Here is an 18,847-nt window from a genome sequence, read left to right as displayed (position 1 = left end):
TTTAAGTGAAATGTCTTCCTTCCCCACCGAGTTGCTGTGTGTGAACATAGCCTAATAGAGCACTTATGGACATCGCTGGAAGCTTGCATGGTTGTCACCCTTGCTGTGGTTTGGTGAAGTCGGGCCTAAGTGAGGGTGTAATTCAAAGCAGGGAGGAGGAATATGGGGAAGGGTCCCTTTTAACAGAGAAAATGCAGCTCCGTTGGGGTGGAGGCTGGCAATCTGCTCAAAGGAAATGAAAGGAAATTCTTCATTTCTAAATGGTTCATTGACCCATGATAATAAAGCAGGCCTGCCAAAGATGGATAATTATCTTTCTGAGTATCAGATGCCCTGTGGGTGAAGGCCTCCCTTCTCCTCTCTTGAAAAATGAACTCTGATTTTAAAAATGCTTCTTTTCCTAGTTTACCGTTGACATGAATTTCCTGATTATGAGCAAAATTAATCAGTTTCTTCCTTCTTTTCCCCTCTCTCTTATGGAAATCAGGCCTGACCAGCTGAGCTCAGTGTGTTTCCCCTTGGGCTCTGAGCTCTACCAATAGTGGAATGGGGTTGATATTCTAGTGAGACTTGCAATTGCAGAATTATGGGTTTATTATGCCCTTTAGCTGCTTAGCTCCAGGCAGGAGCATGCTGTCTTAAAACAACAAGAAAAAAGAAACAGAAAAACATACAAGAGTTTGTTTCTCTTGTTAGTATCTAAAAACTAAACAAATATTTATATATATAGTGTGTATATATACACATGTGTGCATACATACGTGTATAGTGACTGAAATGTTATTGATGGTGTAACAGTGAATATTAATTTCCTATCAAGAAGTAATCAAATTTGTATCCTTTTTTCTCTAGATCTTACATGTTGCTGAGAGCAATAATGTAAATACGTTGCCTCGTCTAACTTGTAGAATGCATTAAGAATGCTTTATTTGAATAACCGGACAACCTCTTTCTTTCATGATTTACCTTCAAATGTCTTCTTTTGGATTCTAAAAAAAAAATTCATCTGAGGAACTCTTGTCATAAATTGCTTAATCACATGGCACCTCTCTTAGTTATGGATAAAGTTCACTATACATTTTCAGAATGTCTATACTCTTTTAAAAATAAAATAAACATCTACTTTTATATGTTCATTGCATAATTTTCTTATTTCTCCAAAGAGATAATTTAAATTAAAAATTTATCCCCATGTTCTACCTAGAGAAACCAAGTGGATATTCCAGTTGCTTTTTCAACCTAGTGCCTTTGGCTGCTAAAGTGGATGCAGCTTTAGAATAGGGGGTCAAGAGATAATGATCTAGAATAGATCTTGCCTCCTTGCATAATTATCTCACCATACACTTGAGTCTGTCTGTACACGAATGTCCCTTTCTTTTGCAAGAAATTCTTCTGCATACCACAGCTTCTCCTTCAAAGTGTAATTATCCATATATGGAAGCTCTCTTTCAACTCTCTGGGGTTCAGTGGATGGTAAATATCTGTTTCTTCATTCCTTAGTCTTTGAGAGTTCAGGCCCTGGTCCTGTGGGTATAAACTGCTTGGTAAGAACACTACCCAAAGCCAGCAGCATGGGCCTTAACAGACCTTGCTACAGATGTCCTCGTGTGCCCTCTGCGGCCAGTGGAGCGCTTCCGTGACCTGCGTACTGATGAAGTGGCCGATTTGTTTCAGGCGACCCAGAGAGTCGGGACAGTGGTGGAAAAACATTTCCACGGGACCTCTGTCACTTTTTCCATGCAGGTGAGTGGTACAGATTACTCAGAAATGATTTCTCTTCCTTTTCAAATCCCGGCATTGGGCTTGCTCCTCCTGACATCTTACCAGGAAGGCAGATGTGATTGTTTGTATTTTATGTAGCAGCCAAAATAAGACATTTCTTTGTAGAAAAGTCTACAAATCTACATTTCTACTGCCCCCTACAAGCAGGGCAGCCCTACTGTCCATCGGCCCCAAGATGGACCGTGGGATAGCATCCGAGGTGATATCTGAGGCTTGTTTACCAAGCAGGTGGGAGGAATGGATAAGTGATTTAATGGACATTCAGACATTCCAAATTGCTTACTGGGACTGGGACTGGAGAAATCATTTTCCTTCCATGGTAACTAATTTTTGAGCACTGCATGGACTAAGCCCTGCTCTAATTCCAGGGTGGCAGCGATATACAGCTTAGGTTGGGCCTTACCTTTTGTCTATCTTTAATTCAAGCTGCAGAGATTGATCACAGATTAGTTAGAAGCTAGATTAACTGGTTGGGTGTGGCCCACTGACCAGTAAAGAAATCAGATCCCCAGTCCCTGAAGATGTTTAGGCAGAGGTTGAGCCAACAGTTGTCAGGTTGGGAGAAGTATGTCCATGGTGAGTCATCAGTAGGGAATTGAGTAAATCTGTAGTAATATACCATAAGCTCCTTCAGGTCCTCTATGGAAAGGGCTGGGGTATCAATGTATAAAGTCCTTCATGGCTCTGAAATTGGATGACTCTGTAATTGCCCTTTGGAAGGACACGCTTTCAAAATGTGAGGACTCGGTATTCAGCCTGTTAGTTAAACTGAATGTTTGCCATTCTTCCTCCCCTCCTCAGCTCTCTACCACAGAGCTTCAAAGAGACCAGATAAAGAAAGCCAGTGTTTTCAGGTTATAAAGGCTCTGACTAAAAGTGCTCATCTTCTTCTCAAACAGATTTTTTTTCTTTCTTTTTTTGCTGCCATGTCTATGTTAAGAGTAGCTAAACTTCCCCCAAATGCTTTGTGTGTGTGTGTTGTATGTCAAACAATTTGAGTCCCCTTCAGGCAGGTAGTTCAGCTCAGAGTGGGTTTATCAAGCTTATGTTGCAAACTGTGTTTCTGGAGAGACTAAATGAAGGCAGTGAATGAAAACCTCTGTTAATGTTTAGTGAGATACAAGAATAAAAATCACATTTATAGGAAACGGCCATTGCTGGTTATGAAACCTGTTTCACTAGAAAGTTAATTCCATAAATGTAAGAGCTGACTTGTGTTAGCACCTAGAGTACTTTCGTATATGCAATGTGGTCAAACTATTTTTTACCGTAACCTACAGTAAGATATATATTTATTTCAAAATCATGCCTGTCTCCCCTGACACACATATGTGAAATATATGCATATGCCTATATTGATAAGGGAAACCAGAGTTTCACAAAACAATGTTTACTCATTCTGTGCAGTCTAATGGTTTTTATTCTATTAAGATCTGATTTCTGGCTGGGTGTGGTGGCTCACACCTGTAATCCGAGCACTTTGGGAGGCTAAGACTGGCAGCTCTCTGGAGCTTAGGAGTTTGAGATCAGCCTGGGCAACATGGCAAAACCCTGTCCCTAAAAAAAAATACAAAAATTAGCCAGGCATGATGATGCATGCCTGTAGTCCCAGTTACTCAGGAGGCCGAGGCCGGAGAATCACTTGAGTCCAAGAGGTCAAGGCTGCAGTGAGCCACCATCATGCCACCACTCTGGCCTGGACCCTTTCTCAAAAAAAAAAAAAAACAACCTCATTTATGTTGTTTGTAATGCTGATTGCAACCCGTTAAGTTGACTTCATGACCCGCTAATGGGTTGTGACTCTAAGTTTGAAAATCCCTGATATACACAGTGGTGTTGAATCCTTAGGGCGGGAGTTCTCACCCCGTTAGTCAGGCTCATAGAGGTAGACAGACCTGGCTGAAGTTGCAGAGGCGAAATTCTATTTTGGACTTTCTGATTGTGGAGCCATTGCTTGTTTGGCCATATCAGCCAGCTGAGTATCTTCTTTTGCTTTATATTATGGCTGGTGACTTGGTGAGTTTGCTCATGTACAACTAAGCTTCAGAAACAGAGAAAGGGAACCAGTTTGGGAAAAGGGTCCAGCTACAATGAACGCTACCATTTGTCTCCCACAAGGTCAGAATAGCCAGAGAGGACTCTTCCTATATGAAATATCCCATATTCTTGCTTAATGGCTTATGTTTATAGCAGATTTCCTGAGTAGAAGCTTAAAGTAATCAGACATTAATTAACCCACCTCTAAAGATAACCAGAAGGTGTGATACTTCACCTCCCCAAACATTTTCAGCCTTCCTTTAATGCAATTAAAACCATAGCCAAGAGCAAAGAGCATGAAAAGTAGCAAGGAGTTGGCTTGCTGGATAATTTATATCATTTTTATACGTAACTTCACACTTACTCTCAGGCAGAAATGGAGAACTGTCTAGTCCCACACATTTGAAGCCAATGGTCCCCATGAGAATACTATAAATTAACACACAATGAAATTGCATCTAAATTATTAATGGGTGATATTTCTGAATAAGCAGGAGATACCATCTATCTATTCTCACCTCTGTTGGTTTTTTCCTACTTCTAGGATGGCCCCGAAGCTGGACAGACTGTGAAGGTGAGTGCTTATTATGTGCATACAAATTAATAAGAGGCGATTATGAGAACTAATAAAAAGTCACAATGAGTCATTTGCAGCACATTGCTGTTTCATTATGGTATCTTCGAGGTCAGAGAGACCCTCAGTGTTAGAGCCATAAATCCTGGCATTATAAACTCTGCCAAACAATGTTTCCCATTAGTTTACAAGACATTTACTTTTAGTGGTAAAATTATTATTGTGCAAACGCTAAAACAGAAACTAAATCAAGGAGTCCGGAAACCGAAGTCAAAGTGGTTCATGTGAGACAGTGTCTAGGAAATAGCATGTGAGCTTCCTGTGGGTTTTGGCAGCCCCATGTTAAGCCTGGGGTGTCTTTGACACACCTTTGCTTCTTGACATAGTCTGGTTTTGCTTCATTGCTTTTGAGTGAAGGAATAACCGCAGCAGTAGCATCAAGCTGCCTCCCTTCCTTCCTGTCTCTGTGCTTCTCTCTGTTCTCCTTCTCGTCACCCCACACCTACTCTTTTCCTCCGTGTGTACTTAATACCAAAGTTCAAACCTAATGGAGTCAGTGGAGCTCAAAGATGGGTCTTTAGTTGTGCTAGGAGAAGAAAGGAGGATTTATTAGGATAGTCTCTGCTTCTGTAGTAAAAATAAAATAATAAAATCCTGGTTGATTCAGAAGCTGGGTTTCAGCTCTTTTCATACAAATGCTAATTCGTATATGGGTAGATTCTGCACCTAAGTCACAGAAAAGGCTCTATTTTTGGTGCTAGAAGTCAGAAGCAAGTCAGGCTGGGGTGTTAATGTTACGCTTTGTTGAAATAAAGTTTAATGGTTCGAAGACCAGTCGTGAGTGGATAAGGTGATGCCTGCACAAACAGTGCCAAATCAATGTAAGTTCCCTCTTGATCTTACTTTACTTTTGACTTTAACACAGCTATTCTGGGGCTTTTAAAATAGAATCTCTGGGAAATACCTCTAAGCAGTGGAAGTTTATGTAGGGACTGCCACCATATGGGCCACCAAATTCCTTATCATAAAAAAGGGCTAGCCTCCTAATTGCTCTACACACAGGGTGTGGTGATAGACACAGAGGCTTTCAGCTTTCCTCTATCCCGCTGTCCCACCTCCATGTGAGGCTCTAAATATACAGATGCAAAGAAAGGATTTAATAACTGTGGCTTCTTTTTGAAATCAATTCTTGAAATGCAAAACACAAATGTTCAAACTTGGTTCCCAGATTTTTTAAAACTCAGTATTCAAACGTAAGTTCTAACTATACTGGGTTAGTTACATGCACTATGCAATATCTATTTGATGGAATTCCTTCAGCTATTGAAAGTGATACTGTAGAGGCATAGCTAGTGACATGGGGGAATGCACAAACTGTGTGAAGTGGGATGCATAGAATGATAATAGGTACATAGTAAGCATAGCTAAAACTTATATGAATAGATAGGTTATATGATCTCAAAATTTCATTTTGCCATTCTAAAGCGGGATAGAAAATATTTGCTATACAACAGGCTCTGAATAGGGATAAAAAGTAGATTAGTGGCTGCCAGGGACTGGGACCAGGAAGGAATGGGGAATGATTCCTAATGGGTACAGGTTTCTTTTAGGGTAATGAAAACGTTGTGGACTTAGTGGTTATGGTTGTGCAACATTGTGAATATAATAAAGCCACTGAATTGTATGGTTTAAAATGGTGAATTTTATGATATTTGAATTATCTCTTGACTAAAAATAATAAACACACACACAAAACAAATAAGCAGTGAGCCTAGCTGGGCTGATAACTATGGCTATAGATTGTGTAACCCCAATAGTAATTACTTTTTGATGTCCCAATTATCTGGCCAAAATGTGTAATGTTTTTGTTACCTTTGATGGTGATGATGACGGACTAATTCTTAACATATAGTACTTATATTTGAATTGTTGAATGTGGTTATTGTTATCATCACCCTAATTATTTAGCTTAAGTTGAATTTTTTAAAACAATTCTGTTTTTTAAATCAGCAGATTGTTGTTTTGTACATCTTTCAGTTGTTTCCAACCTGATCACAGAAGTCCCCTGATATGAATTAATGGGGATATCTTGACTCATTTGTAGAATATGGTGGTTAAAAGAAAACCACTACACAGACACAGACACACACACACACACACACACACACACATAAAATCCCAGAGAACAATGAAGGTTCCAAAGCTGTCCTTTTAGACAAAGTATCCATATCTAAAGTTGTTGAATCTGCTTTTCAAAATGTGATCTTTGTATCACCTCCGTGAAAATTAACTTTGATATCAGTTAACAACAACAAAAAGTTGATTCTCAGTTCTTATTCTAAATCTACTTATTTAGAATACTGGGGCTTGGGAATCTTCATTATTAACAAGCACATCCCGTGATAGATATTTGCCAGCCTCAGTATTTTGTGATGATAAAATATTGAGTGGCAATGGCCACATAATTATGACCCGTGGAAGCCAGTCTTGCAGTAGGCCAGCCCCTCTAGGGGACAAAGCAGCATCTTTAATATTCAGCTGTCCAGTTGTGAAAACTACAATTCAAGACTCTGAGCATTTCATATTTTGAAATTCACACAGTTGCACATTTTAAGGCAGCATCTGACACACACACACAGTGGAAAGCACAGTGACTGTTCTCTTCATCTTTGCCTCTGTGTCTCATTCTTGATATTCTGCCTGATCCCTGGGTTCTAAACCATTTTTGTCTCATGCTGAGTGGTAATAGCAATAAGCCCGGTAATGGTCTTTTCCCCTGGAGCACCTGTTGTTATTGTTAATGAAGGTGCACCACTGAGTTAGCCTCTTGAACATGATGCCACTGTAGGGTTTTTTGTTTCAGAGGCTTTAAATTCTGCTTCGCAAAGAACAAGCGTGGCCTCGCTTACTCAGTGAGGCACTTGTAGTCAGGAAAGGGAAATATCGAAGTAAAACAGTGACCTCTTATTTCACAATTGATTATGAACTCTCCTTTTTGGGTTTAAAAGTAGTAGAACCCTGCCATCCACAAGGTGATTATTGCAGCAGTTTGATGTTCTGCAGGCTGGAGAAACAATCTTTTTCTTTCACCTTCAACCATACAGATCCAAACAGCCTCCCTGACCCTTCATCCGAAGGAGCTCTCCTAAAGCCCCTACTCTCCATCCTGGCGCATGATTTGATTTCTCTCAAGGCGTTCTTCGTTGTCTTTTATTTGTTTGGCCCTGCACCTGCACCTCTGTCTTTTCTCTAGTTCTTTGAGAAGGTAAGCTTTGTGAGGACCTGGATTTTGTCATTGTTTATAATAGGTCTCAGGACACGCTACCCCCAAAATATGCTAGCTCTGCATACTGAGTATTTTAACGTGAAGGAAACTGAAAAAACGACAGAAGCCGGAACATCACTCTCTGACCTTCTTTCATTTGTCTACCCTCAAGTGTGCCATAAAAGAATTCTCTGACCTATCATCCCGGCAAGTAGGTCATAAGGCCTTCATTCCAGAGGAGTTCTGCCCTCTACTCACATGCCAGGAAGAATCTGAACACATAGGCCTTGCTAAGTTTTCCCCAATTTATTACTATCAAGTCATACTCTTTTATCATCCAATCGTACTTCTGCATGACCGTCCATAAAAACACACAGTTGTCTTTAGGTCTTTATTTCTGAAGGTTCCCGTGGCACGGAAAACTGAAATGTATTTGTTAGGCTTTCCTCTTGTTAATCTGTATTGCATTACAGGGGTCTGAGCCATGAACTGGGCAATGGGTAAGGAAATGATACAGCTTTTACTCTCCTATGTCTTCTATGGCTCTTTTGTGTGGGGAAGAGAATGATGACGATAATGGAACTTTGCTTGTTGCTGGTTGGAACGAATCTCATAAGTTTCTAACTTGAGTTAACATGAAGTAGAAGGTGATATGTATGTGTATTCCAGCACGCAGTCAGCGATATTCCTGGAATCTCTATCAAAAGTCTCCTATATTCCAGGTGTTACTAACGAAGACTAAAATTTCCATGAATCGAGTTCTCAAATCATGTTCCAAAATGTAATTCCATCTAATCAAACCATTAAGGCAATATTCATTCCTTTAGAAGCGATGCTGCTTAATAAGTTTAATGTGAGCTATCTTTTAGAACAATTGGTATGTATATCTTTGGGTGGGAGGCCGTTTTAGGCATATTAAAGAGAGAGTTAATCCAGGCAGGTAATCTGGAATCTCGTAAGAACTATTTATAGATTACGCTTTCTTACACTCTTCTATGTTTATGGTACTTGAATCTTCTACTTAGAAATTTAATTTTATAGTATTAATGCAGTGGGAAGTAGCTGTTAATAATTTTTAAGATATTAGAAATTACTTTTTAGATTGCTCTAGAAGAAGAAGATAATTATTTATAGAAGTATAATTCAAAAATTAAATGAGATAAAAAGGAAGCTCTTCTGTTCACTGAGAAGTTTCTGTGGTTCTAGAACAAATTTTCCACCTGAAAATTTGGTAATCGTTTAGATTCATGAAAATGAGGACATTTTATCTCTTAATTAAGTCTAGTAGTTAACATACTTTGGCATCAGAGGTTCCGTTAGGAATATTAGCCCTATTCACTTCCTAACTGTGCACCTTGGGATCAGCCTTTTAGCCTCTCTGAACATACATTTCCTTTTTTTTTGAATGCAGAAACCCTATCTATTATATTGAGTGATGGTGGAGAAAAACTGACATATTCATGTTCAGTACATGGTATATGTAGCAGAGATTGGCTAGGATTTGGACATGGATGTAGAATCTGACCAGTCCACCCCAGTTCAAATCCCAGCCCTGCCACATCATGGCCCTTGGACCTTGTACATGTTTTTTAACCTTAATATTAACTTCAGCTTCTCATCTATAAAATAGGTTGTGGCTAGGCTTTAAGGGGTTGTAACTAGCATTGAGATGGTTTGTGGTCCTGCCAAATTTGCTTAATTATTATACACTGAATTCTCTCGCTATGAATGACTGCCTTTTGGTTAAATTCTTGAGAAAACTTTACTCTGACTATGTGACTTGTGCCATTTGAATATCTTATTTGAACTTACAAAAATGACACCTTGAAAATTCAGAAATCTGCCTTCTTAATTGGGGAAAATAATACTGGTCCTCTCTGTCCGAACATTTTTAGCCTCTGGTGTATGCATAGATGATCATGAGTAAGTCGGGGTTATAAATCGATAGAGTACTTCACAGTTACCTAAAGAAGGCACTCACAGGACAGAAGCCTGCCTGCCCCATGCTTTGCTGACTCAGTAGTTCTGATGTGGGGCCTAGGACTCTGTCCTAACAGACACCACAAGTGATTCTGATGCACACTTCAGTTTTCTGAAGCTGCTTTCCTGAAGGAGTGATAAGAAGCAGTTGTAGGGGCTGCTGCCCTCAACCCAAACCATTTTCTAGGAAAGATTTGGTGTGTACAGAAAGAGAGAAACCTGTATCTTGAGGATGAAAATGGTTTTCGTTTACTGTGACTTATTATTTTCATTTGGAAAGACACTTCGAGAGAGATGTGATTTGCCATAGGACTTTTATCCTTTCATTACAGCCATGGTGAACGGTGCCTTGACTATGTTAATACCTAATGCATGTATTTACTGCATGAAAAATTGGTATCTTCAGGATGCTGTAGCTTTTATCTTGTAGAATTGCCTTACAATTTGCATCTCTGCCCTCAGAATGAATCCAGTTTGACTGGGTTGGTAAACCAAAGACAACTGCAGTGCTCAGGGGATGGGTTTGGGTGTACATGTGGGAGTGGATGCCTTTGAGAAGTGCTGAGGGTCCAAGCCCTTTCCCTGTGGTATGTAAATGTCTCTGACTTCCCCTCCCTCTCCCGCTCCTGGTGATTTGAGGCAAAACCCCCGGTCCCCAGCTCTCCAAGCAGAAGGGGCTGGGGGCCTGCCTGTCTCCTTTGGGAAACTTTCTCTCTCCTGCTGAACCCTCAGGCCCTTTCCTAAGTAGATATCAAATCATTGAGTTTTTCCATTTCTAGTTTGTTAACTTTGATTTGCATGATGCCATTTGGATCAAAGCACTGAGAGAAAAATTAACCAAGTCCCCTAGTATTTTCACGTTCTTAATTACCTTTTCCCTGTTCATTCCAACTCAAAGGCAGCTAAGGTGAATGAGATGAGAGAGATCCTGAAGCAGGGATGAGGGTGAGAAGAACATGCAGGGAAGTTAAAGCATAGTGATGAAGAGGGAGGCCTCTGGGGCCACACTACCTTGTTTCAAACCCAGAGCTGTCACCTACCAGGTACATGACCCATGGGCGAGTTAACCTTTCTGAGCCCCCACATTCATTCATAAACTTAGAAAATGCAGGTCTTAAGAGTATCCTGGCTCTTGGGAGTGTTGTGAGGACCAAATGGATTAATGCGTGTAAATCCCTGTAAAATAGTGCCTGGCACATAGCAAAGTCTCAATACATGTTCACCATTAGTTTTATAGTTCTTACTTCAGTCCTCACAACAACCTGCAAAAGTAGGCATTAATATTTTACACTTAGGGAAACTGAGGTTTAAAGAAGTAAAATCACATACTGGAAAAGCACAGTTGACAGGTAGTGGAATTGGGATTCAAACCCAAGCCTATCCAAAATTCCAACTCTTCATTCTATCATATGACCAGGCTGCTCCTAAAAAATACTTTGTATCCTGTGATCACAGTAGAAGCAGCTCAAGCACAGGTTTTGTAACTATTTTGTCACCCTTACCACACATTAATCTGTATTATTTTGTTCTGCTTGGAATAATGTTGGTTTCCATCTAAAAATATCCAGAGGACAATCCCTGTTTAACTTTATTACACAGGTGAAGCTTGACCTAAATGCTGCTTTATTGCTGTATGTCAATTTATAGCAGAATTATATGCTTTTAGTGTTTAATTTTTCATTAGTACTACCAAACAAATCCCCTCAGTAATTAGAGGCCCTGACATATAGCGAAGTGGATATTTGGCTGTTTAATTTATTTTGATATTTGTAATGCCAACACGTGGCACGTATAGTAGGGACGTTCAATGTTTTATAGGATTCAGTAAACTGTCTTTTACACCTGAGGCTCAGAGCCTGTAATTTCTACTTAATCACTGTGAAGTCAAACCTCCTGTGAAAGGCAAGTGTTTCGTAGACCCTAAAATACCACCTAAATGTATGGCGTTATTATTTAGGCAGCTTCTTACCTTTGTTGATGTAGTGAGGCCGGTTACTCACTGTTGTCATTTTGCTGTAGGATACTAGCGCTCAATAACTAATCATTGAAGGAGCCACTACTCTGCCTCACCATTTTGCTATGGGTGTTTCAAGCCTAGGAAATCAAATGTAAAAATCTCTAACTCCATGTAATCAGCTCATTCCAATTTCAAAGTTTTAAACATGTGATATCTAAATAATTGGCTGGCCAAACTGTCAATTCTGTTAAAAAAAAAAAAAAAAAAAAGGTAAAATAAACGCAGCCCAATTAATCATGTGACAAAGATTCAGTACTTTTGATTAAATATTAGTGGCCAATTCAACCTCAGTTGATGAGCCATTTGTTTCATTTTTATTTTTTTGAGACGGAGTCTTGCTTTGTCACCCAGGCTGAAGTGCAGTGGTGTGATCTCGGCTTATTACAACCTCTGCCTCCTGGGTTCAAATAATCCTCCCACCTCATCCTCCTGAGTAACTAGGACTACAGGCTCGAGCCACCATGCCTAGCTATTTTTTGTATTTTTAGTAGAGATGAGGTTTTTTCATGTTGGCCAGGCTGCTCTCAAACTCCTGACATCAAGTGATCCTCCCGCCTTGGCCTCTAAAAGTGCTCTGGAACCATTTGTTTTAGACTACACCACATCCTTAAATACAGAATGGGGAATGAAAGCCCATACAATAATGTGTGCCTTGATTGAAATTGGGCCTTTTAGCTGAAACAGATCTAAATGTTACACCCTTGTGATTAGTAGTTATTAACAGCAAGAAATAATAAAAGAAAAGAACAGGTTGCTTATAGGCTACCATATAATTTATAAACATGTAGATCTATATATGGCTTAGAAGGAAGGACACAGATAACATTCTTACTGGCTCTGGGTGGAGATAGTGAGGGGAAGCAGTGCAATGTGGGATGTGAATTATACCTGAGGGTTTCGGCTTTACAGTGTTTTATTTTTAGATTGTAATGTGTACATGGTTGTTGATTCTATTATTTAAAGTGCATTTTAAAAGAAAAACCAAGGGCCCCATTTGAAGAACTTTCCATTAAGAAATGACTATTATAATTCATTCTCTTTGCTTTATTATCTTTAGCATATAACTAGTTCTCATGCATCCTATTTTCAAATCTCTGAGGGTGGGGCCCATCAAGTAGCTTTTTGAAAGGTCCACAGTTGATTCTGATGGTTACCCAGAATATCAACTGCAATTTCATTTGTTTATTTTTACAAATATATTTAGGTTCTTGGTCTGGATGACCTGGACTTGATTCTTTCTTGATACTCATCTCAAATTATTCAGTCACCTTCAGGCGCTCCTCTTTACCCTTTATGCCAAAGTCATTAATAAAGTAATTCTCAAGACACAAAAAGCAGCTGGAAAAGGTAAGGATTTCATGGCTGAGCCGGGGTCAGATGGAAACCAGCTTAATGAATAATAGACAAGGCAACCTGCAGAGCCACAGACATGGAAGAATTAGTATAATGACCTTCCTGAGGACATTTGAGTGAAAAATGTTGGGATGGCGAGACTCTGTAATGGCCCTCAGGCCAAACATGGGGAGGAATCTTTTCCTTCCTTCTAAGTCAATTATGTGAGTGCTGGGAAAGGGTCATTTTGAAATTTTAACTTCACATGTCATGAGGCATCCATCCTACCTTATTGTCTAATAGATCCCTTCTGCAAAGAAGTCTCTTGTTCACCAAAATCAGGGAAATTGAGACATATGTCTTCGGAAGCCTTCTCAATCAGATGAATCCTAAACCTCAGGAGGGAAGGGCAAAAAAAAACCAAACAGACAAACAATAACAACAAAACACACACACACATAGTGGTTTGAAAGCCTAGGCTTATTCAACATAAAGATAATATTATTAGATTCCAGTAATGAAAACTTCCATTTCTTTCCCTGGTAGTTTATTCTTTTAAACAAGTCTTCCTTGTTCCTGACGTTACATGAAAAATGAAGATGGAATTCTTTAAGATGTTGACCTTGCCTAGGGTGGTTGAGAAGAATAAACAACATTGAGTTAACAAAGTGAACACACCAAATATTCTTTTACTTTGTGGTGGAATTCATTTATCCTAATGTTCACATTCAAGTCTCCCACTCTGGGGTCCATATATCAGTACGTGTTCCCCCACAAAATATTTTCTTATCATGCTTTCCATCCTGGTGCCCTGACAAACAGCTCAACAGGGGCTTTTATTTGCGTTTAAATTCGTTTGTTGGTTGTAAATGGTATAAATCCCCAGATGTAATCAGGTTCTAGCAATATAATTTTGATGAAACTGTTCGGCCATGGAAGGAATAAATGTGACTCCAAGCTCTGCTCCACTATCAGATGACCATCGATGAATCTCACTCTTTAAGGAAGAAACTCAGAGCATGGGATAATTCAAGAAAATCCCAGAGGAGCAAGTGACTTTGAAAGTCATTAGCACCATGTACTACTTGACAGTTAATCACCCCTGTAGCATTTAAGTCTGTCTTTCATCTTCCTCTATACCTGGAAGCTCAAAGCACTGTGAGGTAGCTGCTTCCAGTTCTGAATCGCTCTGATCTCGATTTCCTCACTACCGAAGTAGTCTGTTCCTCCCTTCCCGGAAATGAGCATCCTGCCTACTCATGTTTTTCTATCTGGCATTCATTCATTAATTTATTCTTCTATCACCTACTATGTGCCAGATATTGTCATAGGCCCTGAGAACCTGAGAAGAATGAGACATAGTCCTTGTTTTCAAGTGCAGACTTTGAAATGAACAGCATAATGCAGGAAGGCTGAAAAACTTGTAGAAGTTCTATAGTTAATAGTAACTTATTACTCCAATAAGTGTTTATTGAGTACCTACTATGTGCCATGTGCTCCCAGGCACTGGGTTAAAGTGGAAGGCAAGACAGCCAAGGAAAAACTCTCAGCGTAATGTCTTTTTCCCCTCACGTGGAAGGGAACAAATAAAATATTGCAGATTTGGGTTAATACTAGAAAGACTAAAACAAGGTGTTGTGAAATGGAATGACATGGTAGAAGGGGAATGGGGTGGTGTGGCTACTTTAGATGGGGTGGTCACTGAAGAGATAACCTGTAAACCGAGAACAGGGAATGACAGGGGCCTAGCCAGCGAAGAGCTGGAGAAGAAAGACCATTCAGGGAAGAGGAAATGGCAGTGGGAATGAGTTTGGCACATTCTAGGAAATGACTGAAGACCAGGTGGCAGAAATTTAGTGTAGAGAGAGTGGTGGCAGGAGAGAACTGTGAAGAGGTGGGCGGGGAGCAGTTACACTGGGACTTACGCTGTGGTAAGGAATTGTAATTCAAATTTAAATATATTTGATGTTTTGATGATACTCAGTGTATATTTCCGGGCAGAGGGTATTTCACATGTGCTTATGATAGATTTCCTAAATTGATTTGTTTTTTTTTTATTTTCTAAGCCCACTTTTCTAGACTTGAAGGACTTTCTCTCATGTCTATCTTGGGTGCTGTGGTTGCCCCTCTAGCATTCTTCCTACCCTCCCTCTTGATTTAGCAGCCACAAAATTAGGATGGGTTTGAACTCATCTTTAGCTCGAGGTGCAGACCTTGTTTGGTGCATGCCAGGGGTTGGCAGACTTCTTTTGTAAAAGGCCAGACAGTAAACATTTTAGGCTCTGAGGGCCGGATGCTCTTTGTTATAATTATGTATCTGACTTTACAGCACAAAAGCAGCCATAGAATATATGAAAATGAATTGTCACAAATAAGCATGGCTGTATTCCAATAAAACTTTATTTATAAAAGCAGATGGTGGGCCACATTTGGCCTGAGGGCCATAATTTGCCCGTCCCAGTCTAAGTCAGTTGTCTCTGCCACAGTAATGACTTTCATTAATCCTTTCCTAAGCTATTTAGATCGTAAGATTCCCTTGACTTTAGGAATCCTACACTCTAAAGGATCGGAGTCCCATCATCATGGAGGACTTAGATGCATTAGTTGTAGATGGGCTGTTTCCTCCACTACTGCTTATGAACAAGAAAGCAAGTAACTGACAGCTGCTAGCAGCCATCTTATATTTTCTAGGGCAACCTGCCTCAGAGCAAAACAGATGCTGAGGCTGGAATGACAGAGACAGAAAGAAGCTGGACACTAGGTGACATTATTGGATTGTTGAATTAACCAGACTCGAAGCCTGCGTTACTTCTAGACATTTAAATTAGGTGATCTGGCCAAGAACGGTGGCTCACACCTGTAATCCCAGCACTTTGGGAGGCTGAGGTGGGCAGATTACCTGAGGTCAGGAGTTCAAGACCAGCTTTTCCAACATAGTGAAACCCTGTCTCTACTAAAAATACAAAAATTAGCCAGGTGTGGTGGCACACCCCTGTTATCTCAGCTACTTGGGAGGCTGAGGCACAAGAATCACTTGAACCTGGGAGGCGGCAGAGGTTGCAGCAAGCTGAAATTGCACCACTGCACTCCAGCCTGAAAAAAATTAGGTGACCAATAAAGTCCTCTATTGTTTACGCCAGTCGGAGTTGAAATTTTTACTATGTCTAACAGAAGACATGTTCCACTAGATCGTCTACTCTAAAATATTCAGTTATTGTTGTTTCTTAATATGCTTAATTGGCAGTTTGAGTAAACAACTTCCAAAGTGCCTCTGCGTATCTGCAATACTCATCACATGCCAGTGGGAATCTTTGAATGAAAGTCTGTGAATCAATGGCCCTAGAAGAGCTTAACTTCCAATAGGTTCCCTCTGGTGCATGATCACACGGTGATTCCATTAACTTTAACGATGGTGGTGCTGCACAAAATGGGCCCTGTTAGTCTATTCTCGCCTTTCTTTTTAGCATTAAATCTTATCCTGCAGCTAGTTTTTCAGGGTAAAGTATGTGTACCAGTGCCATTCATTTCTTGCCCTTTATTAAAATATTCAGGGCTCTCTCTCCCAGGGAGGGAGTGCTGAGTGAGTACATTAAAAGTGAATCTGCTGCCCCGTTTGTCGACTGCGAGAAAACCCCAGAGTCAGGGACATCAATGGATTATTATTGATTGTTGTAAGATCCAATAAAATCATAAATATGGCTCAAAACAATTACTGTGGCCACATTAGCAAATTATCAAATCCATAACTTGCTTTGGAGCCTGGCCTCGGAGATTTAAATAAAGTGCCGGAGGGAGGCAAGTCGTATTTTAGGAATGTGACAACCAGGGCTGGGATAGAGAAATTTATGATTTAATTTGCTGTGCAATCTAATTGCGAATAACTATTGGATTTCTAAAAAGTGGACTTTCATTAGGTTTAGGTGTCAGAAATAAACTGGAAATATGGCTCAGTTTATACTTCTCTGAGAGTCTGTAGGGAAGGGGACAGGAAGGTATTCATTGCAAGGAATGACTTTCTCAGGTGACCTTCCACCCTTCCCTCTGTGTCCTTATTTCCTCTGTTGGAATAATTGGATTATACCTGAGACTGGTTGGCTCTTTCCAGAGAACCGCTTTTTACTTTCTTCACCAAGTGTCAGTTTCCCCCCATTTAGAAATAAATCAATTCAAAATGAAATTACCCGGAGCATTCATTTTTCACCATCTAGTAAATGAATCTCTCTAAAGAACACGAGGTCCTCCCTTTTTGGTTCAGGCTTAATAAAATCCTTCTTTTCAGTGGAAGTGGTATAGAACGAGTGTCTCTGCCTTTTCTAGGCTTTTCCTCTCTGGTGGCTTACTAGGCAATATTTGCTCCATAAAATGTGTATTGACACGTTCATAGATTCCTGGGCATATTTTGTGAAGATCTAACCTGAAGTCGGGCTGCCTAGTTTAAATTTCTAACCCACAGCAGGCTGGAAAAAAGCCTCTCGTGGCATTGCATCATCCATTAGCCACTGTAGCCGTTCATCTGGCCTCAGCTGCACTCTGATGACAAGCACACCGGTGGCTAGATTTTCAGGAATGGATTGGCTCATCTTTCAGCTCACTTTAGGAAAATAGAAAAGCAATTTGCACAAAGATAAAGCAGATTTCATAGTGATCTGTGTAAAACTGGCTAACAGATTTCTACAGGCAGTCAGCGAAAGCATGAAAACCCAGCTGAGAAATGATAAATTACTGCTAACTGTCCTAATTATCCCTTGATACTCTGTGTTGAAACCTGACTAAATTTTGCTGAAACTTACAAATAGGGAAGAAATTTAAGGTTTAATAAATTATACATAATAGAAATGCTTAAAAAAATAGAAAGATAGCCACAGCAGAAGGGCTTATATTTATCACCCCACTGTCTCCTGAGCCTTATAAAAAGGTGGGACAGAGGGGGGTGTTAGATAAATTGTAATTTTAATTGCAAACCTAATTGATCATACTCAGCATGCTCATTAGGTCAAGGAAGACTATGAGTCAACTCCCAAGGTCATTACATTAATAGAGTAAGCATGTCATTTGTGATAAGTTGATTTGTGAACATCACATTCTTCTCTTTAAACAGAATAACCAACATTAGTTTTTAAGGTTCCCATACCGACTATGTGTGTTTGTATTTTAGGACAATCATCTTGTACTAACCCATCTTTTGGTTTTATAGTTATAGCTTTAGTGCTTTTAACATATAAATGCATTTCAAATTCCTCCAGCAATGACTAACATTTTACCAGCTGTCTTATTCCATTGTTGAATAACCCCAGCTATAATAGTTTGCTTTTTCATTTCCTTTCTTTTTATTATTGTGAACCAACACTTTGCTTCCCTGAAATATTTACCTTGTGGTCCTCTTTCAGACTTCTCTGGCAATTTGGATTGATTCTCTGTTTCTTCTTCTACCTAGAAACTTTGTGGAAGTTGAAAGAAAATGTATTACTTTCCCTCTAAAGAATCATCAATGCCTTTGGCTGTATACAGGGCACGATTTTTACCCCTTTCCCAAACTGGTTCCTCCCATCTCAGGGTTCTCTATTTGGTGACTGTTCTCTTTTAAACGTGTTGCCTAGAATCACATGAGGGCATCCAGATGGTATAGGAACAAGTATTTATTGCGGTACTTGGAATATAGTAGGCTCTCAATAAATGCTTTTTGAACATGAGCATGGTTTCACCAAGTATAGAGCCTCAGGTCTGGACATTCTTGTTGCAGATGAAGTTTGCAGAATGTGAAATGGTCAGAAGGATCTTGTTTGTAGGCACTGTCATAATGAGGATTTTGTTGGTTCTGTTTCATATTTTGAAGAGCAGTGAATCTGATGAGTGGTACAGG

At 39.8% G+C, this 18,847-nt stretch overlaps 1 protein-coding gene across 6 annotated transcripts in view; it reads left to right on the top strand.

Moving 5' to 3' along the window:
* FHIT (fragile histidine triad diadenosine triphosphatase) overlaps positions 1 to 18,847 on the top strand; it is a 1,522,387-nt gene that overhangs the window by 1,253,635 nt on the left and 249,905 nt on the right. For all 6 annotated transcript variants that reach the window (XM_058437111.1, XM_058437110.1, XM_058437112.1 and 3 more), the window contains 2 exons: positions 1,598 to 1,743; positions 4,364 to 4,393. In XM_058437111.1, coding sequence (XP_058293094.1) covers positions 1,598 to 1,743; positions 4,364 to 4,393 — 176 coding nt within the window. The remainder of the gene's footprint in view (positions 1 to 1,597; positions 1,744 to 4,363; positions 4,394 to 18,847) is intronic.

The sequence above is a fragment of the Hylobates moloch genome, unplaced genomic scaffold, assembly GCF_009828535.3.
Source record: "Hylobates moloch isolate HMO894 unplaced genomic scaffold, HMol_V3 SCAFFOLD_4, whole genome shotgun sequence".
NCBI lineage: Eukaryota > Metazoa > Chordata > Mammalia > Primates > Hylobatidae > Hylobates > Hylobates moloch.
Note: the sequence above shows the minus strand (reverse complement) of the source record. Positions and strands in the feature narration are given on the sequence as shown.